At 38.9% G+C, this 26,570-nt stretch overlaps 1 protein-coding gene across 1 annotated transcript in view; it reads left to right on the forward strand.

Moving 5' to 3' along the window:
* Window positions 1–26,570, forward strand: part of MEIKIN (meiotic kinetochore factor) — a gene marked incomplete at both ends in the record, with an annotated part of 121,732 nt that overhangs the window by 1,417 nt on the left and 93,745 nt on the right. The window contains 4 exons of the mRNA XM_079701562.1: window positions 1,121–1,181; window positions 9,072–9,209; window positions 16,356–16,475; window positions 26,477–26,516. Coding sequence (XP_079557688.1) covers window positions 1,121–1,181; window positions 9,072–9,209; window positions 16,356–16,475; window positions 26,477–26,516 — 359 coding nt within the window. The remainder of the gene's footprint in view (window positions 1–1,120; window positions 1,182–9,071; window positions 9,210–16,355; window positions 16,476–26,476; window positions 26,517–26,570) is intronic.

The raw sequence follows: 26,570 nt of genomic DNA on the forward strand, positions 1-26,570 counted from the left end.
TTGGGGGAGGGCAGTTTTAACAAAAGGCATTTTTAAAAAAAAGTCTTTTCCCCAGATTATAACTGTGTTAAGTGTCCGTAATAGATTATTCAGACTATGCAAAAAAATGTTTAAGCAGTTTCTTTTAAGTTTTGTATTTTTCCTTCCATTCCTTTTTTCTGTGCCTTTAAAAAATTTTTTTACAAATTATCTTATTGTGTAAATTCCTCTAACATTAAGTAATCTTCAAAAATATGGTTTTTAGTGTCTGCATAGTGCTTTGTCTTATACATAGGTATGCTATAATTTGTATAACTATTTTTCTGTGGTTGGGGGATTGAGATTGTTTCTAAGGTTTTGCTGTTTTAGATATCAGTAGATATCCTACCACAGAAATTTTTTGTGTGTACCTCAGATTGTTATCCTAAGACAAATACGTTGCAGTGGGTCAAGGGTTGGATTATATTTAAAGTTTTGATTCATGTTGGCCAGTTGGCACCATCTTATCTGAAACTTAAAATATCTATCTATCTACCTATCGTTAGATAGATAGATATTTGATAGATGAAAAGTAGCATGTTGTTTTACTTTCCATTTCTTTGAATGCTAGTAAAGTTGATATTTTTTCTCATTTTATTGGCCATTTGTGTGATTTTTTGGTGAAATACTTATTCATTATATATTGAAGATTGTTGTACTTTTACACACACATGTTACAAATATTTCCACATTTGTTTGCCTTTAATTTTATTTTTGGTATTTTAGACTTATTTATCAATCAGTTTCTTTTGATTTATTTTGCTTTCATATTTAGAGGGAAAAAATTCTTTCCTACTTAGGGTATCAGAAAAATATTCATCTTTATTTTCTAGTTGCTGGTTTATCCCACAGTAGTTAGTTGACTAGTATATTGTTGACTCCCTAGATATGTCCATAATATTATATTTCAAGATTTAATATTAAATATCAGACTACATCTGTATCAATAAGCTGAAAGAATGTATTATATATGAAACTGATATACAAAGTTGATATTAGTTTTGCATTTTTGAAATAACCAAATCAATGTGTTATAATATTATAATATAAAAATATTCCATCTCATAATTTGTGTTATATCTTTAATTCTTATTTCACATAGGAGTCAGTGACAGATGACCTCCAGGTTGATAGTAGTTTATCAAATAGTGAACGAGTATCAGGTAAGACTGGCAACATGAACTTCTTCAACTTGCTTTCTTACAAACATAAGCATCCATTTGTATCTCTGCCTTATCTTCCCATCTCAGTGGGAGAGATGTCTTTCTCCTGGTCCAAGTTGAATCCTTCGGCCTGTGCTGTAGACTTCATCCTCAAAGCCTTCAAGCACACACCAGTAAATTATAATTGCGATAAGTGCTACAAAAGTGAGGTTAACTTGAGTGTAACTGAATTTAGTTGAAGAGATTAGGGAAGACTTCCATGAGGGAATGGCAATTTAATTGAGATCTGAAGAAGGGAAGAGCTTAACTATAAAGAGAGGTGAATAAAGAGAAATCCAGGCAGAGGGAACAGCATGTGCAAAGACCCTGATGTGGGACTGAGCATTTTGTGTTCAGTGAACTGAAAGAAGGCCAGTGTGGCTAAAGTAGAGAGGAGGAAGTGTGATAATAAGACAAGGTTGGACAGACTGAGTCTTTGCATAGCCTTATAGGCCATGCCAAAGATACTGATGTGCATCTTTGGAGCAGCAGGAAGCCACTGAAGTTTTTAAAATACAGAATGGTATGATCGTATTAGCTACAGTATGGAAAAAAGTAGGAGTAGATGTAAATAGACCCGTTGGGAGGCTAGTAGTTAAGCCTAGTTAAGGGCTTGCAGTAGTTAAGGGGAGGAATGATGGCTCTTTGTACTATGGGATGACATTGGAAATGGAAAGAAGTGGGCATATCTTATGGCTGTTGTAGGAAATGAAATTGACAGAATTTGGCAAATAAAGAGTGAAGAAGATGGAGGTATCAAAGATGACACGTGTTTCTGGCTTGCATAACTGAGTATAAGGTGGTAGCATTCACTGAAAAAACCTTGTTTGAGGGAAAGATCATAAATTCTCTTTTTAATATATTAAGTTATGGGTGTGTTTAAGATGTCTAAGTAGTAATGTCAAATAGGCAGTTGGATATGGAGGGCTACTGATAGAAGTTTGGTATAATTGAAGTTATTTTTGAAAACAAGAAAGGATGCCATTACCACACCAGAAATACTGAGGAATTCTTAAAAACAGATGAGATCCGGCTGATGAATATATGAAGAGCAGAGAAAAACCACTGCAGAGGTAAGAATAGCTCTGGAGATACACTTAACTCAAAACACTTGGTCAATAAATGCAAAACACTGTAATAGATGGGACCCTGAAGAAATTGTCAAGGTGGTGGATTAAGCACTACATTCTGGCACTGTATGACCTGTCTCCCTTCTCATCCCCTTCTTACATTGGAAACACTGGCAGCTCCCAGTGCCTGCTGCCAGGTCAAAACCCTAGGAATTACTGCCAAGCAAAGTGAACTAAGTCTTCACTTTGGCTCCTTAGGGTCAATGTTGGAGCTGGAGTGAGAAGCAGAAGGGAGTCTGAAGTAACTCCACATTGCCACACAGAGGGCAGAAGGGCAAAAAAGATAAAAATATAGATTATGCTTATGGTTGCTAAGCCCAGGAAAAAGATACATTATGGCTCTCTGAAGTGGGAATTCTGATATAAGAGACTTCCAGTGTGGATACTGCCAAATAGGGCAGTGTCCCCATGTAACCTACAATACCTGGAAAATACAGGAGGACATCCCCACCTAGACCGTAAGTTCCAAGAATGTCTCATCACTCTTCTAAAATCTCCAGAGGTAGGTTGTTGTTTCAGAATTTATACTCTGTGCCATACAAACAGATTCTCAAATAGAGATATGAACAGACAATCAGAAACAGTCAAATCTTTGAAGAAAATCAGTGCCATGGAAGAGAGGCCACAAATGCAACAAACAAAAGAATTAACACCTGAGGGAAATGGTAGAAAACTTTAAATATCTCTTTAGAGACAAGAGGCTGTTGAATCCATAATATAACAGGCTGCTATAAAAAAATTATAGTCCCTGGAAACTAAAAATCTCAAATTTTAAAACAAGAAACTAACCTAATATTGAGATGTATTCAACTGAAAATTAAATTAGCTAGCTAGAAAATAGAATAAAGGAATTTTCTTAAAATTTAGTGCAAAAGAACATGGGAGGTTCTCAACAAATGCTTTTCCCTCCTTCTTCCCCCCTCTTTGCCTGGTTAACTTCTGCTAGTTCTTCAAAAATAGATTCAGGTGCTATCTCTACTGGGAAGCCTCTCCTGACTGCTCTTCTCTCTTTCTAGATGAGTTGTTCTATCCTGGTAATTCTGTGGCACTGTCATAGGACTCAAAACAGCAGTATAATTGTTTTTGTTCCTCTAGGCCCTAAAGCTATTGAAAGTAAGCACTATCTTTTATCTTCCTATTCCATTCTTGGGACATAAAATAGTTCGAAGTGCTTGTTGAATGAGTTTTCTACTCTATTTAGAGGAAATAAACAATTTTACCATAATCAGTATTTTTTTTAATTGTAGTTTAAATATATGATAAATGTCCTTGGTTACTAGCTTTATCAAATTGATGTGTGAAAGGTATGAGGAAATAGAAAATAGACTGTCTCTAATTAACAAACTGGTTGTATTCTGAGTTCATTTGTTGATTGATATTTGAGACCTAGAATACTTTATAATAAAATATAAATGGTTAGGTTTTGAGCAGCCCACAGAATTCTATTTAACATATAATTAATTGTTTTAATTCTGTCTTGGAATCTAGTAATTTTGCAACATGATGAAAATTAACTCAGGATTTCATATTTCATATGGAGGATTGAACATATACGTTTACTTCTCCCTTCTGAAATCTCACTAAAATACCAATAAAGGCATTAAAAAAGGCATGAATCCACAACATAGAGAAAAAGAGACCTCAGCTGACAAGAGATAATCAGCAAAAGTTTGGAATCTGGAATGTAGATGAATAAATTATAATAGGCCTAACAGACAAAAAAAAAAAGCTGAAACCTAGATACCTAGAACGAACCAAGAAGCAAACTGAGGCAGGCTGGAGTTTCAGAAATTAGAGGCATCACATACTCCTGAAGGAATAGGTAGAGTTAATGTTGAAAATAGGATTTTTGGAAATCTTTAAAAGTAGCAATTAGATGGGCTTCCCTGGTGGCACAGTGGTTGAGAGTCCGCCTGCCGATGCAGGGGACACGGGTTCGTGCCCTGGTCCGGGAAGAGCCCACATGCCGTGGAGCGGCTGGGCCTGTGAGCCATGGCTGCTGAGCCTGCGCGTCTGGAGCCTGTGCTCTGCAACGGGAGAGGCCACAACAGTGAGAGGCCTGCGTACCACAAAAAAAAAAAAAAAAAAAGTAGCAATTAGATGCTGTGATCCCTTCCCCAACACTATGTAGCCAGGCAGCTACTCTTTTTCCCACCATGGCAGTCCAGAGACATTGAAGCAAAGGGTCTGGACACAGCAATGCCCAGTACTGCTGAGGGCAGGGGTGCTGTATTGAAAACTAGCAGTGGGAGGTGTTGGGAGGAGGAGGGAAAGGAATTAACTAAAGTCTGTTTACTTACCCCAGACTTCTTACCCTACTCAGGAAAATACACCCCAGTTAAGGGACTGGAGTATTCCTCTTTTGGAAAAGACCTATTTTCTGGCAGTAATGACCTGGTCCCTATCCAAATACCCTTCAGTAAAGCCCACTACTTCCTAAACCCCACTTATGAATCCAGAGTTTCCAACTGCTATTTAGTTGCCTCATTCTTTTTTTTTTTTTAATATTTATTTATTTATGGCTGCATTGGGTTTTCGTTGCTGCGCACGGGCTTTCTCTAGTTGGCGGCCAGTGGGGGCTACTCTTCGTTGCGGTGCGCGAGCTTCTCATTGCGGTAGCTTCTCATTGTGGAGCACTGGCTCTAGGTGTGCGGGCTTCAGTAGTTGTGGCATGCAGGCTCAGTAGTTGTGGCTCACAGGCTTAATTACTATGCGACATGTGGGACCTTCCTGGACCAGGGCTCAAACCCATGTCCCCTGCATTGGCAGGTGGATTCTTAACCACTGTGCCACCAGGGGAGTCCTAGTGCCTCATTCTTAAACATTCAAGAATTACCAGGCATTTAAAGAAAATATTTAAAATAAAAGTTAGATACCAAATAAAAAGAAACTTGAAGGACAGAGACAATGCAAAGAAAAAAACTTCTAAGCCATATTTTCATTATTATCCTCAGGATGATGGAAAAGTGTGTCCATGAAACATGTGCAGGCTACTATAAAAAGGAGCATTCAGAGAACAAAAAGAATTCTTAAAAAATAGTCACATGGAATTAGGAAAACATTCTATGAAGGATTGGTTAATGAATTTAAGGAAATATTCCAAAAGTTGAACAGACATTAAAGAGAAGATAAAAGATAGAAATAGTGGTGACCCAACTCTATGAGTACACTAAAAAACCACCAAATTGTATACTTTAAAAGATTGGGATTTATGGAATATGAATTGTATTTCAATAAAGCTGCTATTTTAAAAAGAAAAATAATTATAAGCTGAGTCTAGGCATTCTAACATCTGAAAAATAGTAGTTCCAGATATTATAAAGTAAACAGGGAATTATTAAACACATAAAACTGGAAAATTTTCTAGAATTAAAAATGGTTATGAGTGTACATATTGAAAGAGCGCACCAACTGCCCATCACAATGAATGAAAAAGACCCACACCAAGGCACAACGTTATGTAATTTAAAAATCCTCAGGATAAAGAGAGATATCCTTCAGTTTTCCAGAGACAGGGTAGATTCCCACCCAAAATTTGTTTCCAATTTCAAGGTTAATGATGCCACTCACATACCAGGAGGGTATAGAAAGGTTTATTACTGATACAATGAAGCCTTCTAGAGAGGAGGGTGTCTCCTGAGCAGGACTGAAAATGGCTTGAGAGAGCAGGGAAAGGAGACTGTGTTGGGGTTTTTAGGTGGTTAGAGGGTGGGGCTGGGGTGAGGTTTTAACTTGCTGGCGTTGCCAGAAGATGGAGCACCAGGGCTTATCAGCTTGTACAGATATGGGGCAGAAGGGGAACATGGAGCAGTGAGGTTTAAATCTGCCAAACACTAAAAAATGCAATCAGTTTTTTAAATATACTGGTCTAGAATTCTGTACTCAGCTAAACAATCACTCAAGTGTGAAGATAGTGTAAAGAAATTTTTTAGACAGGTCTTCCATGCACCTTTTCTCAGGAAATGAAGAAGATACTCCAGCAAAACCAGAAAGTAAATCAATAAAGAAGAAATCATGAGATCCAGAAGTCAGAGGCTCTAATACATAAAATATGTGAAATAATTTCTTCGGGTCATGGTAAAGGGAAATCCCGGGAAGACATGTGTGCAGCATGTCTAGAGGATAACCAGTCCAAATTTGAGCAAGTATATTGAGATCTCCAGTAGCAATATTTTTTTTTAAAAGAAAAAAAAAGGAAACGAGAGAGAGAGGCAGGGAAGGAGGAAGGAAGGAAAGAAAAGAAAAAAACTGATAGATAACGTGGCTTTTAAAAAAAATTGTTGAGAGGAAATTTACACTTTTGCAAAAAGTTGGGATGAAATGGGTACTTAAAAAACTAATTAAAAATTAGGTTATCGATAACTCAAAGGAAAAACAAAAACTTGTAGCAAAAAGGTGATATAAATAATATAGCTCATAGTACATGGCTCAGCTCTAAATATATTTAAGCAGTCATAATGATAGAATCATTGAATATATTTAATTTAAAAATATAAAGGAAGATATTAAAAGAAACAATAGAGTTAATAGGGTTGAAAACAGTTGTTTCATTATGATGGGGGTTATGAAACGAGGTTTTTGATAAAAGCCTTGTAGAACTATTTGACTTTTTTAAATGTATGGTATAATTTGATATAAATGTAATTTTAAGTGCATTTACATTTCTAACTTGTGACACCAGAAACAACCTTCTACTGTTATAATCAGGAACATTTGTTTATTCTTTTCTCTACCAAACTACCTAGATGGTGAGTACAGCGCTTTCCTAACTTCCAAGCCTGGCTTGAGTTCTGGGATTTGGTGGAAGGGTTAGCTCTCCTGAGAGTGGTATTCATGGAATTTTGAGAGGTGGAAGGCACGAGAGATGTAGCAACATGTTGGTGAGAAGGATGAAGACAGAGTGAGAAAAGTAAAAAGTAGCAAGGACAGGGAAGGACACTCTAGGGCAGCTGAAGTAGGGGAAGCAAAAGATACTTAGAGCCATAATTTACCTCTGACATCTGAAGAGGTGAAGAAGGATGGTAGCTTGAGTCAGTCAATTTAAGTGTTGCACTGGTGGCTGGAGGAGGTGGCCAGGTAGGAAACAATTGTCAACTTTAAGGAGGGGGTTGGAGTGGAAGAGAAGGGTGTGGTGAGGTCAAAATGGGAAGGATAAAGAGTTGTCTCAGGTAGGTAATGGATGAGCAGAGATAGGTATAGATAGGGCAGGGCAGAAGATAATGGGTTTTCAGAGTAATGCTCTCCTTTCATCCCTTACCCCACACCCCTCCAGTTTCTATTGGCGCTGACCTCTGTTTTATCATGTTGGAAGTGTTTGATAAATGCTGACTGACTATAGCAGAGTATATTTTCCCTTTCCGTACTAAATCTTCTGGTTCTTCAAATAAATACTAAGTTCTATCCCTGTCATTTATTAGGAGGGTTTTCATTCTAGTCTACTCTCACAGGGATGACTTTAAGACCTCTGATTCTGGGAGATTTTCTGTTCAGATATTTACCCCAATTTCCTACTGAGATGTTTATTTTCTTATTACTGAGTTTTCGGAGTTCTTTATATTTTGGGTTCCAGTCCATTTACAAATGTTTTCTCTTAATCTATGGCTTGTCTTCTCACCTTAACCATCTCTTCCAAATAAAAGGTTTAAAATTTGATGAAGTCCAGTTTATCCCTGCTGTTGTTTTATGAATCATCCTTTTAGTGTTATATCAAAGAAATCTTTGCCTAACTCAGTGTCATGAAGATTTTCTCCTGTTTTTTTCTAGAAGTTTTGTAGTTTTAGGATTTGCATTTAGAATCATGATGCATTTAGAGTTATTTTTTATATGATGGAAGATATGAATGGAAGTTGTTTTGTTTTGCTTTTGTATATGGATATCCAGTTCCAACATAATTTGTTTAAAAGAATATCCTTTCTCCACTGAATTGCCTTTGCATCTTGGTCAAAAATCAGTTACTCTTATATGTGTGAGTCTATTTCTGGGCTCTCTGTTCAGTTCCTTTGATCTATGTTCCTTTTTTTTTTTTTTTTTTTTTGCGGTACGCGGGCCTCCCACCGCTGTGGCCTCTCCCATTGCGGAGCACAGGCTCCGGACACGCAGGCCCAGCGGCCACGGCCCATGGGCCCAGCCGCTCCGCGGCACGCGGGATCTTCCTGGACCGGGGCACGAACCCGCATCCCCTGCATCGGCAGGCGGACTCCCAACCACTGCGCCACCAGGGAAGCCCCGATCTATGTTCCTTTGAGTCTATGTTTATGCTCATTGTTTTTTAAATGGAATAACTAGAATCACTGTTTCTTCTTCTCAGCTAGTTAGCATACAGTTATTGGGTTACTTATATATAAAACTTGCATTTAAAAAATTAGGTATACATTTTATTTATTCATATTTATTTTTTATTGAAGTATAGTTGATAAAACTTGCATTTTTGAGCCAAGAATTATAACTGAACCAAAGTAGGGAAGGAATAAATTATAAAACTTTGAAAAACAATGGAAAAGGTTTATAGTGCATTTTCTCCATATCAAAAACAGAATTATTGTCTTAGATGGAAGTACAATTTAAGATTGTGTACAATAGTATGCCTTTTCAGTTGTATGTATAATTTTACATTATTAGTATACAACTGCATGTACATTTCTACAACTTTGAATTCTTAGGATTTTGAATCTGTTTACTATTGAAACATTTTACCCTTTTTGTTTGTTTGTTTATTCTACAGGACTAAGTTTACAGCATGATATTTCTAGCTCTCTTCTAAGTTACTCAATCACAGACTCTTATACAGAATACAAGAGCTTTGAAGAGAGTTTAAGTAGCTTCCCATCGCCTGAACTCTTCAGAGGATCAGATTATTTAGGTGAGAAAATAATTTCAATCTTAAGTTGCTCCACTATAGAAATTGCTCCTTTGTCCACAAATCCTGCAATGAATAATGTTCCTTTTGAGGAGGTATACTTATCTTCCACCAAAACCTTCTTCTGCCCACTATCCATTGTGTTCCATGCTCAGTCACATAGGACTATAGATCAAAAGCCCTCAGATCAGGGAAGGATGAAGAGATTAGCATTTACATGTAATACATATCCAGTTAGTAAGCAGTTTTGCTCATAACATATGTATACTTGTTCTCTTGAACTATGGGCTCTCTTTTATTTCCTATACTTCTCTTACTTTTCATTAACTAAAAGGTTGACTAGACCATCTCCCTGTCTGAATTTTTTCTACAAATTAACAGTTATTTACATTTACTATATGTATAATTAAGAGCCTTTGGTTAATGATGCAGATTGAACACATGCCTTCCTCCACAACTTTGCGCAATGGCTTTTTAAAAAAGACATAAGCACTTAAGAGTAAAGAGAATGGGGAAGAATAAAGCATAAAGTTTGGAAAGCTAGAGAGCAAATGGTCTGATAAAGCAGAATTGAAAAAACTGAGTCCTAAATCAACAATGGGAATACCCCAGAAAGTATCCTAGAAAAGTTTTCAATGTGGCTTGTAAGATACTTGTAAAAAGCTGTGTCCAAAACACAAAAGATGTGGTGACTTCTCCTTTCCTACTCAAATGGAGTCTGGAGATTTATTCTTTGGGGTGTTTTGAAACAGAGGGACTCTGGACTGGAGGATAGTAGGCACTGTTAATAGCAGGGATACCATGGTATTTTAAAATGTTAGTCCCAATTACTCATTCCCCTGTAGTAGTATTATATAGCCATACCCTTGTCATAGCCTCATAGTGGGTGAAGTGTACTTTCTCGCTCTTTTGCTTTGGAGTTGACCATATGACTTACTTTGGGCAATAGGATATCAGTGAGTGAAACATAAACAAACTTTTGATATGTGCATACATGATTGGGCTTGTCCTCTAATCCTTTTGCCATCGTGAGATGAATACAGATCTTCTTCCACTTATGGTGGAAAAAACTGTAAGTTGAACCATTATAAGTCAGGGACCACATGTATATCCTAATTAGCTTTTACCTCTCCTGTGGGACTCCAGAATAAGAGATACAGAGCAGGATAGCCCCAGGCAGACTGCAGACTTCAGAGAGCTGCCCCAGCTGATCACCAGACCCATATAATCTAAAGCAGAGCTGCTTGAGCCAAACAGTAGACATGAGTATAAGAAATAAATGCTTTCGTTTTATGCTACTGGCATTTCAGTGTTATTTATTATACAGAAAAAGCCAACTGCTTCAGATACTGTAGTGAATGCAGAAAGGGGGAATTAAATGCAAGTGTACATTCCAAATTGTGGGAGTTGCTCACCCAGTGCCTATTCTCATCCTAACCCAACAGCTCATTACCCTGTTCAGCTTCCAGAATGCTAGCACCCAGAATTGAAACTTTCAGGCAAGAGAATGGAAGGTTTTTTCCTGAGCAATCTGAGCAACCCTAAAGAAAGTATCTAAAGATACTGGCCTCAGTAGTCCTTCAGTGAAACTGACAAGAACCCTACAGTGAAGCTGCCTATGTGACAAGCCCCAACTAAGCCATAGAGATCCCACTTAGCCATTTAGGGCCCCCAGAGAGCCAAGGACTACTAGACTTCTGAGAAAACCCTCTAACATAAAACATAAGAGATCAGAACAAAGCAAAATATGGTAGTGAGTCAGTAAGGTGTTGGAATAGGAAACCCTAGACCTGCCTTCCCCCAGGGACACACCAATTCAACAACAATACATGGACTAATTCCCTTTGTGAGAAATCTAAAAACTAGTTGAGGGGCTCCTGCACCCCAGGCAAGCTTGAGACCAGTCACATCAAAGGCAGTAGGAAGGACTTCCCTGGTGGCACAGTAGTTAAGAATCCACTTGCCAATGCAGGGGACACAGGTTTGATCCCTGGTCTGGGAAGATCCCACATGCCATGGAGCAACTAAGCTTGTGTGCCACAAGTACTGAGCCTATGCTCTAGAGCCCGCAAGCCACAACTACTGAAGCCCGCACACCTAGAACCCATGCTCAGCAACAAGAGAAGCCACCACAATGAGAAGCCCGTGCACCACAGCGAAGAAGAGTAGCCCCCACTTGACGCAACTAGAGAAAGCCCGCGCGCAGCAACAAAGACCCAACGCAGCACCCCCGCCTCCAGAGAAGCCAGTAGGAAAATTCAAGACACCCTTTCACCATAATTCACACCCCCAGCACAGGATGGCAGGAAACCTTCAGCTCCCAGCTTCTCCCTAGGGAGGGAGGGAAGGGACTGAAGCATGTGTCAAAAGTTCTCAATTTTCTGGGAATGGTCAAAGAATTGCCTACTGTCTTATCTGCCTCAGAGGGCTGATGGGACCTGACATACTCTGGAAGTCTGATGGGTGCTGAAACAAAGATAGTATTTTGTCCTAGCATAAAAATATTCACTAGATCCCAGCTTCTCTCTGGAGTGGGAAAGAGTTGGACTGTGTCCAACATTCCAACATTTCCGGGGGCTGCTCAAAGGAATAGTTTTTGTCTCATTTGTCTTGGAGCACTGATGGGACTTGGTGTATTCTAGATTCCTCATGGGCACTAAGAACAAAGACTATGGTTTGAACTGGCAAGAAGGTTTGAGAGGATCCCAGAATCTCTGGTTGGGAAGATTGGTGAAGGTCTTCTGTACGAGGCCTATCTGTGAAGGCTGGGAGAGGTGGCTGTTTTTTCTAATGTGCAGTTACCAAAACAAATCATTAAAGAAAAAGAAACAGGGAAACATGGTCCAAAAAATGGGAATAAGATAAAGGTCCAGAAACTGACCCTAATTAAATGGAAATATATGAACTACCTGACAGAGAATTCAAAATAATTGTCATAAAGATGTTCAACAAATGTTCATAAAGAGCTCAGGAGAACAATGCACGGAAAAAGTGAGAATTTTAAGAAAGAGATAGGGAAAAAAGTTAACCAAAAAGAAATCTTAGAGCTGAGAAAAACAGTAAATGAATTTTTAAAAACCTGTAAAAGAGATTGGACTAGATCAAGCAGAAGAAAGAATTGGCAAACTCAAAGATAAGTCATTTGAAATTATCCAGTCAGAGGAGCAAAAAGGAAAAAGGATATAAAAGATTGAAGAAAGTTTGAGATTTCTGTTAAGAAAACAGATCAGTATATGGATTGTGGGAGTCCCATAGGGAAAAGGGAGGTAGGAAGGGAGGGAAAGAGAAAGGGCCCGAAGGCTTTTTCACAGAAATGGTGGCTGAAAACTTCCTAAGTCTGGGGAAGGAAATGTACATCCAGACCTAGGAACCCCAACAAACCTCAAATAAGCTGAACCAAAGAAATTCACATGGGTGCACATAATCAAATTGTCAAAAGTCAAAGACAAAAAGAGAATTTTGAAAGCAGCAACTAAAAAAGTGACTTGATATGTACAAGGGGACCTCATTAGACTATCAGCGGATTTCTCAGGAGAAACCTTGCAGGCAAGAAGGGAGTGGAATTTTATAGACAAAGTGCTGAAAGAAAAAAACTGTCAACCAATAATACTCTAACCAGCAAAGCTGTCCTTAAGAAATGAAGAAAAGATAAGGAATTTTCCAGACAAACAAAAGCTGAAGGAGTTAATCATCACTAGACCTGCCTTACAAGAAATGCTAGAGGGAGTTTTTCAAGTTGAAACAAAGGACTCTAAAACAGCAACATAAAAGCATATGAAAGTATAAAACTCACTGGTAAGTATATAGACAAATATACTAATACTATAACAGTGACATATAAATCACTTTTAATTCTAGTATAAAAGTTAAATGACAAAAGTATTAAATATAACTATAAAAATATGTTAATGGATACACCATATAAAAGGATGTAAATTGTAACATCAGTATTGCAAAGTGTGTTTGAGGGGTGAAGTAAAAGTGTAGAGTTTTTGTTAAATTGTTATCAGCTTAAAGTAGACAATTTAAACTATGTTTTTTGTAAGCCCCATGGTAACCACACACAAAAAAACACCTATAGAGGAGACACAAAAGAAAAATAGAAAGGAGTCAAAGCATATCAACATAAAAGAATCAGTGAAAGACAAAGGAACATGGCAAAAGAGGAGAGGCAAAAGAACTACAAAACAGAAAACAACAAAATTGTAATAGTCCTTCTCTATCAATAATTACTGTAAGTATAAATGGATTAAACCCAATCAAAAGACAAAGAGTGGCTGAATAGATTGAAAAAAAAATTCAGCCATATGCTGTCTACAAAAGACTCATTTTAGATTTAAGGACACACATGGACTGAAAGTAAATGGGTGGGGAAAGATACTCCATGAAAATGGTGACCAAAAGAGAGCAGGAGGGGCGATACTTATATCAGATAAAAATAGACTTTAAGTCAATAACTATTATAAGAGACAAAGGAGGACATTTTGTAATTATATAAGGGTCAATTCATCAGGAACACGTAACAATTATGCATAAATATTTACCCAACATCAGAGCACCTAACATATGAGGCAAACACTGACAGAAATGAAGGTAGGAATAGGCATCAATACAATCATAGTAGGAGACTTCAGTACCCCCACTTGTAATAATGGATAGAACATTTGGACAGAAAATCAACACTTAACTGATTTCAAAGTATCAATATATTGCAAAGCTACAGTAAATATAACATTATAGTACTGGCAATACAGACATATAGACCAGTAGGACAGAATAGAGGGCCCAAAACTAAATCCATAAATATATGGTCACCTGATCTTTGACAAGAGTGCCAAGAATACACAATGTGGGAGAAATAGTCTCTTCAACAAATGATGTTGGCAAAACTGGATATCCACATACAAAAGAATGAAATTGGACCCTTACCTTATATCATACAGAAAAGTCAACTCAAAATGTAGTAAGGACTTAAACGTGAGAACAGCAACTGTAAAACTCCTAGAAGAAAACATAAGGGAAAATCTTCATGGCAATTGGTCTTGGCAGTTATTTCTTTATGTGACACCAAAAGCACAGGCAACAAAAGTGAGCCTTGATAAAACTAAAAAGCTTCTGCACAGAAGAAGAAACAATCAACAGGGTGAAAAGGCAGCCTATAAAAAGGGAGAAAATATTTGCAAACCACATATCTGATAAGGGATTAATATCCAAAATATATTGGAAGCTCCCACAATTCAAAAGGAAAAAAAATCCAAATAACCTGATTAAAAATGATAAAGAACTTGAATAGACATTTCCCCTAAAGAAGATAATCACATTGACAACAGGTATATGAAAAGATCACTAACCATTAGGGAAATGCAAATCAAGACCATAGTGAGATATCACCTCACAATTCTTAGGATGGTTATTATTTAAAAAAAAAAGTGTTGGGAAGGATATGGAGAAATTGGATGCCCTTGTACACTGTTGATGGGAATGTAAAATAGTGAAGCTGCACTGGAACACCATACCGCAGTTACTCAAAAAATTAGAAGTAGAACTACCATATACGATCCAGCAATCCCACTTCTGGGTGTTCATTCAAACTAATTGCAGTCAGGATCTAGAAGATATATTTGCACTCCCGTGTTCATTGCAGCCTTTTTCACAATAACCCAATGTGGAAACAGCCTAAGTGACCATTGAGGGATGAATGGAGGAAGAAAATACGGTATATGCATACAATGGAATATTATTCAGCCTTAAAAAAGAAGGAATATCAGGATATATGTATATGTATAGCTGATTCACTTTTTTATAAAGCAGAAACTAACACACCATTGTAAAGCAATTATACTCCAATAAAGATGTTAAAAAAAAAGAAGGATATCCTGCTATATGCAACACTATAGAAGAACTTTGAGGACACTATGGTAAGTGAAATAAGTCAGTCACAGGAAGAAAAATACTATATGATTCCACCTGTATGAGATATCTAAAGAAGTCAAATTCATAGAAGTAGAGAGTAGAATGTTGGTTACCAGGGCCCTGGAAGAAAGGGATGTGGGGAGTTGCTATTTTAACAGGTATAGTTTCAGTTATGCAAGATGAATAAGTTCTAGAAATCTGCTGCACAGCACTGTGCCTATAGTTAACAATACTCTATTGCACTCTTACAAATTTGAGGGTATGTCTTATGTTAAGTGTTCCCACCATAATAAAATTAAATATAAGAGAAGAAATCAAGCAGAAATAGGAATACAAGGAAGATACTGGGGAAAAAACCTTCACTGAGATAAAAAAAAATGTATATTGCATCCATTGAATAGGAATAGGATGCTGTGGGAAAAAAGGGGGGGTGAATATTCAGAGAACAAATTAAATGCAGTAGTAGAATGGAAAACTCAATAGAAGGATTAGAAGATAAGTTGAGATTTCCCAGGAAAAAAAAAATCAGGAGGAAAACACAAAAAATGGAGAAAAAAGGTAAGTTAGAGAAGCAATATATGAAATCTAATATCAAATAATAGGAGTTCCAGAAAAAGATAATGAAATAAACAGAAGGAAGAAAATTATCTAAAATACAATTCCAGAACACTTTCTACAGCTAAAGAATATGATTTCTGGGTTAAAAGGGCCATACTGTGCCTAGCACAATAGATGAAAAACACGAAGACAAAACATTATGAAATTTCAGAACATCTGAGGATGGAATAAACAGAATGGATTTATACAATTTGGTAGAGTTTAGGATTAAATAGATGAAAAATACAGAGAAAACTAAACAAACAAGACTTTTATTGACTCCAGGAAAAAAAAAGGTGGTCATGGTATATACCACAAGAGTAAAAACTAGGATTTTTATGGCAATTTATCATCATTATGTCTACATTGAATATTGGCCTAAATATGTGATATAATAATATGAGGACAATGGGAAAGGTGGGGAAATGGAAATAAGAGTGTTAGGGGACTGCAATAGCCCAAAGGTTATTTAATATCTTGATGCCGTCAAGGCTTGTCTTTTTTTCTCTGTCTCACCCAAACTTTCTTCAATTACCATAGCTTGGTATGGGCTGGGGACCTAAGTTGAGGAGAAAAAGGTAATCTGCCACTTGTGTGCTGTTGTTCAAAATTTTGTGCCATTTCTCCCTGCTTTTTTAGATTGGGAGTGTCCCATGTTGGAAGAAAACATGCCATGTAAGAATTCCACTCTTTTGGACACCACTAAAGCAGTACCAATAGAGAAGGCACTACAGTTTTCAAACCTCTCTGCGATTTTAGGTAAGTTTCATATTCTTTTTCCTCATGTCACAAGGGGAAACCCTTGTCTATATTGGAAAAGCAAAGTATTTTTTCTTTTGAATGATTTCTAAGCTAAATTCATTGATTAGGATTACCTTTGGCTACACGTCATATCTGACTAATAGTAAGTAGCTTAAGTACATATGGGTTTACTTTTTTAAAACATTTATTTTGAATTTTAGACTTGCAGAAAAGTTGCAAAAGTAATACTAAGGGTTCCCATATACCTCCCATCCAGCTTTCTGAAACATTATCTTATACAACCGTAATACAATGGTGACAATCAGGAAATTAACATTGGTATGAAACTTAACTAAACTACAGACCTTATTCACGTTTCACCAGTTTTTCCACTAACGTCTTTTCTTCTGTTTCAGGATCCTATCTAGGATCCTACATTGAATTAGATTGTTATTTCTCCCTTAGTCTACTGAGATCTGTGACAGATCCTCAGTGTTTCTCATTCATAAGCTTGATACTTTTGAAGATTACTGATCAGTTATTTTGTAGAATGTCCCTCACTTTGAATCTGTCTAGTGTTTTCTCATGATTGGAAAGAGATTATGCAATTTTTGATAAGAACACCACAGAAATGATGTTGTATTAAGGAATTCTTAATGTCAGTACATATACCTTATTATTGGTGATGTTAAACTTCACTTGACTAAGGTGGTATCTGCTGGTTTTCTCCACTGTAAAGTTACTAGTTTCCCTCTGTAGTTAATAAATACCTAGAAAAACATAGTTTGAGACTCCATAAGTCCTGTATCTCCTCAAACTTTCATTCACTGATATTACCATTCATCAGAAGAACTTGATTGCCACAGTTCTTACTGTGGTGTTCATCTCATGGTGATTTTCTTTTTTTTTTTTTTTTTTTACATCTTTATTGGAGTATAATTGCTTTACAATGGTGTGTTAGTTTCTGCTTTATAACAAAGTGAATCAGTTATACATATACATCTGTTCCCATATCTCTTCCCTCTTGCGTCTCTCTCCCTCCCATCCTCCCTATCCCACCCCTCTAGGTGGTCACAAAGCACCGAGCTGATCTCCCTGTGCTATGCGGCTGCTTCCCACTAGCTGCCTATTTTATGTTTGGTAGTGTATATGTGTCCATGCCACTCTATCACTTTGTCACAGCTTACCCTTCCCCCTCCCCATATCCTCAAGTCCATTCTCTAGTAGGTCTGTGTCTCTATTCCTGTCTTACCCCTAGGTTCTTCATGACATTTTTTTTTCTTAGATTCCATATATATGTGTTAGAATATGGTATTAGTCTTCCTCTTTCTGACTTAATTTACTCTGTATGACAGACTCTAGGTCCATCCACCTCACTACAACTACCTCAATTTTGTTTCTTTTTATGGCTGAGTAATATTCCATTGTATATATGTGCCACATCTTCTTTATCCATTCATCCAATGATGGACACTTAGGTTGCTTCCATCTCCTGGCTATTGTAAATAGAGCTGCAATGAACATTTTGGTACATGACTCTTTTTGAATTATGGTTTTCTCAGGGTATAGGCCCAATAGTGGGATAGCTGGGTCGTATGGTAGTTCTATTTGTAGTTTTTTAAGGAACCTCCGTACTGTTCTCCATAGTGGCTGTACCAATTCACATTCCCACCAGCAGTGCAAGAGTGTTCCCTTTTCTCTACACCCTCTCCAGCATTTATTGTTTCTAGATTTTTTGATGATGGCCATTCTGACTGGTGTGAGATGATATCTCATTGTAGTTTTGATTTGCATTTCTCTAATGATTAATGATGTTGAGCATTCTTTCATGTGTTTGTTGGCAGTCTGTATATCTTCTTTGGAGAAATGTCTATTTAGGTCTTCTGCCCATTTTTGGATTGGGTTGTTTGTTTTTTTATTATTGAGCTGCATGAGCTGCTTGTAAGTTTTGGAGATTAATCCTTTGTCATTTGCTTCATTTGCAAATATTTTCTCCCATTCTGAGGGTTGTCTTTTCGTCTTGTTTATGGTTGCCTTTGCTGTGCAAAAGCTTTGAAGTTTCATTAGGTCCCATTTGTTTATTTTTGTTTTTATTTCCATTTCTCTAGGAGGTGGGTCAAAAATGATCTTGCTGTGATGTATGCCATAGAGTGTTCTGCCTATGTTTTCCTCTAAGAGTTTGATAGTTTCTGGCCTTACATTTAGGTCTTTAATCCATTTTGAGCTTATTTTTGTGTATGGTGTTAGGGAGTGTTCTAATCTCATACTTTTACATGTACCTGTCCAGTTTTCCCAGCACCACTTATTGAAGAGGCTGTCTTTTCTCCACTGTACATTCCTGCCTCCTTTATCAAAGATAAGGTGACCATATGTGCGTGGGTTTATCTCTGGGCTTTCTATCCTGTTCCATTGATCTATCTTTCTGTTTTTGTGCCAGTACCATACTGTCTTGATTACTGTAGCTTTGTAGTATAGTCTGAAGTCACAGAACCTGATTCCTCCAACTCCGTTTTTCTTTCTCAAGATTGCTTTGGCTATTCGGGGTCTTTTGTGTTTCCATACAAATTGTGAAATTTTTGTTCTAGTTCTTTGATAAATGCCAGTGGTAGTATGATAGGGATTGCATTGAATGTTTAGATTGCTTTGGGTAGTATAGTCATTTTCATAATGTTGATTCTTCCAATCCAAGAACATGGTATATCTCTACATCTATTTGTATCATCTTTAATTTCTTTCATCAGTGTCTTATAATTTTCTGCATACAGGTCTTTTTTCTCCTTAGGTAGGTTTATTCATAGATATTTTATTCTTTTTGTTGCAATGGTAAATAGGAGTGTTTTCTTAATTTCACTTTCAGATTTTTCATTATTAGTGTATAGGAATGCCAGAGATTTCTGTGCATTAATTTTGTATCCTGCTACTTTACTAAATTGATTGATTAGCTCTAGTAGTTTTCTGGTAGCATCTTTAGGATTCTCTATGTATACTATCATGTCATCTGCAAACAGTGACAGCTTTACTTCTTCTTTTCCGATTTGGATTCCTTTTATTTCCTTTTCTTCTTTGATTGCTGTGGCTAAAACTTCCAAAACTATGTTAAATAAGAGTGGTGAGGGGGCTTCCCTGGTAGCGCAGTGGTTGAGAGTCCGCCTGCCGATGCAGGGGACACGGGTTCGTGCCCCAGTCCGGGAAGATCCCACATGCCGCGGAGCAGCTGGGCCCGTGAGCCATGGCTGCTGAGCCGGCATGTCCGGAGGCTGTGCTCTGCAATGGGAGAGACCACAATAGTGAGATGCCCGCGTACCGCAAAAAAAAAAAAAAAAAAAAAAAAAAAAGAGTGGGCAGCCTTGTCTTGTTCCTGATCTTAGTGGAAATGGTTTCAGTTTTTCACCATTGAGGATGATGGTGGCTGTGGGTTTGTCATATATGACCTTTATTATGTTGAGGAAAGTTCCCTCTATGCCTACTTTCTGCAGGGTTTTTATCATAAATGGGTGTTGAATTTTGTCGAAAGCTTTCTCTGCATCTTTCTCTGCATCATTGAGATGATCATATGGTTTTTCTCCTTCAGTTTGTTAATATGGTGTATCATGTCAATTGATTTGCGTATACTGAAGAATCCTTGCATTCTTGCAATAAACCCCACTTGATCATGGTGTATGATCCTTTTAATGTGCTGTTGGATTCTGTTTGCTAGTATTTTGTTGAGGATTTTTGCATCTATGTTCATCAGTGATATTGGCCTGTAGTTTTCTTTCTTTGTGACATCCTTGTCTGGTTTTGGTATCAGGGTGATGGTGGCCTCGTAGAATGAGTTTGGGAGTGTTCCTCCCTCTGCTATATTTTGGAAGAGTTTGAGAAGGATAGGTGTTAGCTCTTCTCTAAATGCTTGATAGAATTCGCCTGTGAAGCCATCTGGTCCTGGGCTTTTGTTTGTTGGAAGATTTTTTATCACAGTTTCAACTTCAGTGCTTGTGATTGGTCTGTTCATATTTTCTATTTCTTCCTGATTCAGTCTTGGCAGGTTGTGCATTTCTAAGAATTTGTCCATTTCTTCCAGGTTGTCCATTTTATTGGCATAGAGTTGCTTGTAGTAATCTCTCATGATCTTTTGTATTTCTGTAGTGTCAGTTGTTACTTCTCCTTTTTCATTTCTGATTCTATTGATTTGAGTCTTCTCCCTTTTTTTCTTGATGTCTCTGGCTAATGGTTTATCAATTTCATTTATCTTCTCAAGGAACCAGCTTTTAGTTTTATTGATCTTTGCTATCATTTCCTTCATTTCTTTTTCATTTATTTCTGATCTGATCTTTATGATTTCTTTCCTTCTGCTAACTTTGGGGTTGTTTTGTTCTTCTTTCTCTAATTGCTTTAGGTGCAAGGTTAGGTTGTTTATTCGAGATTTTTCCTGTTTCTTAAGGCAGGATTGTATTGCTATAAACTTCCCTCTTAGAACTGCTTTTGCTGCATCCCATAGGTTTTGGGTCGTCGTGTCTCCATTGTCATTTGTTTCTAGGTATTTTTTGATTTCCTTTTTGATTTCTTCAGTGATCACTTCGTTATTAAGTAGTGTATTGTTTAGCCTCCATGTGTTTGTATTTTTTACAGATCTTTTCCTGTAATTGATATCTAGTCTCATAGCGTTGTGGTCGGAAAAGATACTTGATATGATTTCAATTTTCTTAAATTTACCAAGGCTTGAATTGTGACCCAAGATATGATCTATCCTGGAGAACATTCCATGAGCACTTGAGAAAAATGTGTATTCTTTTGTTTTTGGATGGAATGTCCTATAAATATCAATTAAGTCCATATTGTTTAATGTATCATTTAAAGCTTGTGTTTCCTTATTTATTTTCCTTTTGCATGATCTGTCCATTGGTGAAAGTGGGGTGTTAAAGTGCCCTACTATGATTGAGTTACTGTCAATTTCCCTTTTTATGGCTGTTAGTATTTACCTTATGTTTTGAGGTGCTCCTATATTGGGTGCGTAAATATATACAATTGTTATATCTTCTTTGTGGATCGATCCCTTAATCATAATGTAGTGTCCTTCTTTGTCTCTTGTAATAGTCTTTATTTTAAAGTCTATTTTGTCTGATATGAGAATTGATACTCCAGCTTTCTTTTGGTTTCCATTTGCATGGAATATCTTTTTCCTTCCCCTCACTTTCAGTCTGTATGTGTCCCTAGGTCTGAAGTGGGTCTCTTGTAGACAGCATATATATGGGTCTTGTTTTTGTATCCATTCAGCCAGTCTGTGTCTTTTGGTGGGAGCATTTAATCCATTTGCATTTAAGGTAATTATCAATATGTATGTTCCTATTCCCATTTCTTAATTGTTTTGGGTTTGTTATTTTAGGTCTTTTCCTTCTCTTGTGTTTCTTGCCTAGAGAAGTTCCTTTAGCATTTGTTGTAAAGCTGGTTTGGTGGTGCTGAACTCTCTCAGCTTTTGCTTGTCTGTAAAGGTTTTAATTTCTCCATCAAATCTGAATGAGATCCTTGCTGGGTAGAGTAATCTTGGTTGTAGGTTTTTCTCCTTCATCACTTTAAATATGTCCTGCCAGTCCCTTCTGGCTTGCAGAGTTTCTGCTGAAAGATCAGCTGTTAACCTTATGGGGATTCCCTTGTGTGATATTTGTTGTTTTTCCCTTGCTGCTTTTAATATGTTTTCTTTGTATTTAATTTTTGATAGTTTGATTAATATGTGTCTTGGCGTGTTTCTCCTTGGAGTTATCCTGTATGGGACTCTCTGTGCTTCCTGCACTTGATTAACTATTTCCATTCCTATATTAGGGAAGTTTTCAAGTATAATCTCTTCAAATATTTTCTCAGTCCCTTTCTTTTCCTCTTCTTCTTCTGGGACCCCTATAATTCGAATGTTGGTGCGTTTAATGTTGTCCCAGAGGTCTCTGAGGCTGTCCTCAGTTCTTTTCATTCTTTTTTCTTTATTCTGCTCTGCAGTAGTTATTTCCACTATTTTATCTTTCAGGTCTCTTATCTGTTCTTCTGCCTCAGTTATTCTGCTATTGATTCCTTCTAGAGAATTTTTAATTTCATTTCTTGTGTTGTCAGTCGTTGCTTGTTTCCTCTTTAGTTCTTCTAGGTCCTTGTTAAATGTTTCTTGCATTTTCTCTATTCTATTTCCAAGATTTTGGATCATCTTTACTATCATTATTCTGAATTCTTTTTCAGGTAGACTGCCTATTTCCTCTTCATTTGTTAGGTCTGGTGGGTTTTTATCTTGCTCCTTCATCTGCTGTGTGTTTTCCTGTCTTCTCATTTTGCTTATCTTACTGTGTTTGGGCTCTCCTTTTTGCAGGCTGCAGGTTCGTAGTTCCTGTTGTTTTTGGTGTCTGTTCCCAGTGGCTAAAGTTGGTCCAGTGGGTTGTGTAGGCTTCCTGGTGGAGGGGACTAGTGCCTGTGTTCTGGTGGATGAGGCTGGATCTTGTCTTTCTGGTGGGCAGGTCCACGTCTGGTGGTGTGTTTTGGGGTGTCTGTGGCCTTATTATGATTTTAGGCAGCCTCTCTGCTAATGGGTGGGGTTGTGTTTCTGTCTTGCTAGTTGTTTGGCATAGGGTGTCCAGCACTGTAGCTTGCTGGTCATTGAGTGAAGCTGGGTGTTGGTGTTGAGATGGAGATCTCTGGGAAATTTTCGCCATTTGATATTACGTGGAGCTGGGAGGTCTCTTGTGGACCAGTGTCTTGAAGTTGGCTCTCGCACCTCAGAGGCACAGCACTGACTCCTGGTTGCAGCACCAAGAGCCTTTCATCCTCACGGCTCTGAATAAAAGGGAGAAAAAGGAGAAAGACAAGAAAAGAAAAGAAAGAGAGAGAGAGAGAGAGAGAGAGAAAGAAAGACAGAGAGAAAGAAAGATAAGAAAATATAAAATTAAAAATAGAGTAAGATAAAATAAAATAAATTTATTAAAATAAAAAATAAAGAAAAATAAAATTTTTTAAGTAAAAAAGAAAAAAAAAAAACGAACAGAACCCTAGGGCAAATGGTGAAAGCAAAGCTATACAGACAAAATCTCACACAGAAGCATACACATACACACTCACAAAAAGAGGAGAAGGGGAAAAAATAATAAATCTTGCTCTCAAAGTCCTCCTCCTCAATTTGGGATGATTCGTTGTCTATTCAGGTATTCCACCAATGCAGGGTCCATCAAGTTGATTGCGGAGATTTAATCCGCTGCTCCTGATGCTGCTGGGAGAAATTTCCCTTTCTCTTCTTTGTTCGCACAGCTCCTGGGGTTCAGCTTTGGATTTGGCCCCGCCTCTGCGTGTAGGTCGCCGGAGGGCATCTCTTCTTCGCTCAGACAGGACGGGGTTAAAGGAGCAGCAGATTCGGGGGCTCTGGCTCACTCAGGCTAGGCGGAGGGAGGGGTACGGATGCGGGGCGAGCCTGTGGCGGCAGAGGCGGGCGTGACGTTGCAGCAGCCTGAGGCGCGCTGTGCCTTCTCCCGGGGAAGTTGTCCCTGGATCACGGGACCATGGTAGTGGCAGGCTGCACAGGCTCCTGGGAGGGGAGGTGTGGAGCGTGACCTGTGCTCACACACAGGCTTCTTGGTGGCGGCAGCAGTAGCCTTAGCGTCTCATGCCCGTCTCTGGGGTTGGCGCTGATACCCACGGCTCACGCCCGTCCCTGGAGCTCCTTTAAGCAGAGCTCTTAATCCCCTCTCCTCACGCACCAGGAAACAAAGAGGGAAGAAAAAGTCTCTTGCCTCTTCGGCAGGTCCAGGCTTTTTCCCGGACTCCCTCCCGGCTAGCTGTGGTGCACTAACTCCTTCAGGCTGTGTTCACGCCAGTCCTCTCCCTGCGCTCTGACCCCGAAGCCCTGAAGCCCGATCCTCAGCTCCCAGCCCCACCCCTCCTGGCAGGGCAGACAAGCCTCTAGAGCTGGTGAGTGCCCGTCGGCACCGATCCTCTGTGCGGGAATCTCTCTGCTTTGCCCTCTGCACCCCTGTTGCTTATCTGCTGTTCTGATTGGGTGATTTCTATTATTCTATCTTCCAGATCACTTATTTTTTCTACTGTGTCATTTAGTTTGCTATTCATTGCTTCTAGATTGGTTTTTATCTTGGTAATTGAATTGTCCATTTTTGATTGGTTCATTTTTATAATTTCTAGTTCCTTGTTACAGTGATCTGCATTTCTATCAATTATCTTTCTTAATTATGTTAGCCTTTTTATTACCACCTTTTTTTTTTTTTTCGGTTCACGGGCCTCTCACTGTTGTGGCCTCTCCCGTTGTGGAGCACAGGCTCTGGACACGCAGGCTCAGCGGCCATGGCTCACGGGCCCAGCCGCTCCGCGGCATGTGGGATCTTGCCGGACCAGGGCATGAACCCGTGTCCTCTGCATCAGCAGGCGGACTCTCAACCACTGCGTCACCAGGGAAGCCCTATTACCACCTTTTTGAGTTCAATGTCTAGTAGACTGGTGAGCTCTGTTTCACTGTTTTTTTCTTACAGAGGATCTTGGGTCTTTTAATTCGGAGTAGTTCCTCTGACTTTTCATTTTACTTAACTTTGTCTCTATTAATTTAAGAGAAACAGTTATCTACTATGGTCTTGAAAGGGTGTTTTCATGTGGGAGCATCCTGGTGCAGGCTGTGTGTGTCCAATGTTTTGGTGCAAAGGCTGGTTTTGGTATAGACACAGCCATGTCCTTCCTCAGGTTTTGCTGGCTGTTATCCCCTTGATAGGGGGTGTGGTTCATGCTAGAGTATCTAGAGCCTATGCAGAATGTGAGGCAGGGCTTCCTCTCTGCTCAGTGGCTATCACCACTTTGTCAGAGGCAGGTCTGCTCCCCAGTTGTTGGATTAGAAGCTCTGAGGGTTGGGTCTCTGTTGCCCTTGAGTCTGTCCCCTGCCCCAAAGCAAGTGAGGCTTCTTCAGTCACAGAGGACCTGTGTGCTACCTGTGTAGGCATCTGTGATTCTGCTCAGAAGCTGCTTAAGTTCACGTCCCTTTCTCTGTTGTATTTGTCCCAGATATAGTGCAAGGCTGTGGTGTGACATAGGCTGGGCCTGGTGGTCAGGGCATTGTGGATATAGGAACTGAGGTGGCTGTGCTTCCTCCTGAGATCTGGGCTGCCTCTGTGGCAGACCTCTCCCAAGACCTGCCTGCTCCAGATCTACCACTAAGGTGTGGTGTGGAATAGGTGGAGCCAGGGCACTCTCACTGGGAGCTGAACCACCACCTATTCCTGAGTGTGCTGACAATGGCCTCCACGGCTCCACCCAGATCACACTCCACGCCCTCTTGGTGGTCTCTGCCTAGCTAGATGGAGCCCTCTCCCAAGGCCTATGTGCTCAAAGTTCAGGGCTTAACCACTGCACACTCTTTTGATGCCACCCTATGTGCATGCTGACAGTACCCACCACAGCTCAACCCGGATCACACCCCAGGCACCCTGGTCTGTCTCTGGGTAGCTAGGTCAAGTCTTTGCCCAGAACCTACGCCAGGCTATAGTGTGGAGTGAGTGGGGCTGGGGTACTTGCCCCTTTGAGTTGGGAAGTGCCATGAGGTTCTCTTTGCCCTGATTGTTAGCAAGCCAGAATGTGTGTACTGCTTAAGGTAGAGTCTAGGCTTTTCCAGCCCTTCTGTCTGTCTCAGCAGATTTCCCAGCAGGCCAGGGCACTTGTCTCCTGTGCACAGGACCCAAGGACTGTGATGTCCAGGTTGGGCTTGTCTTGCTTGCTCCCCAGGGCGAGGGTCCACCCATGTGGACCTTTTCTTCCTTACAGATCTCTCCCAGGGGCACAAGTCCTGACCCAGTGCCTTTTTCTTCCATCTCACCTGGTTATGTGGAGATCTGTCTCACAGCTTTGGTTGTATAGGAGTTTTTCTGCCAGTTTCCAGTTAGTTTTCCATGAGAATTTTTCTACATGTATATGTATTTTTGATGTGTTTGCTGTGGGAGGTGAGTTCCACATTCTCCTATCCTGCCATCTTGGTTACCCTCCCCTGAATTATATTTCTAATAGATTATTTTTTTTTCCTTTCTTAGGTACCTCTTCAGAAGACTATCAGAAATGCCATAGAAAAGTGTAAGAACTAACAGTTTAAAAGTTGTTGTGCTTTTAAAACTTTGTGTACTAATA

The sequence above is a fragment of the Hyperoodon ampullatus genome (genome assembly GCF_949752795.1).
Source record: "Hyperoodon ampullatus genome assembly, chromosome: 4".
Classification (NCBI taxonomy): domain Eukaryota; kingdom Metazoa; phylum Chordata; class Mammalia; order Artiodactyla; family Ziphiidae; genus Hyperoodon; species Hyperoodon ampullatus.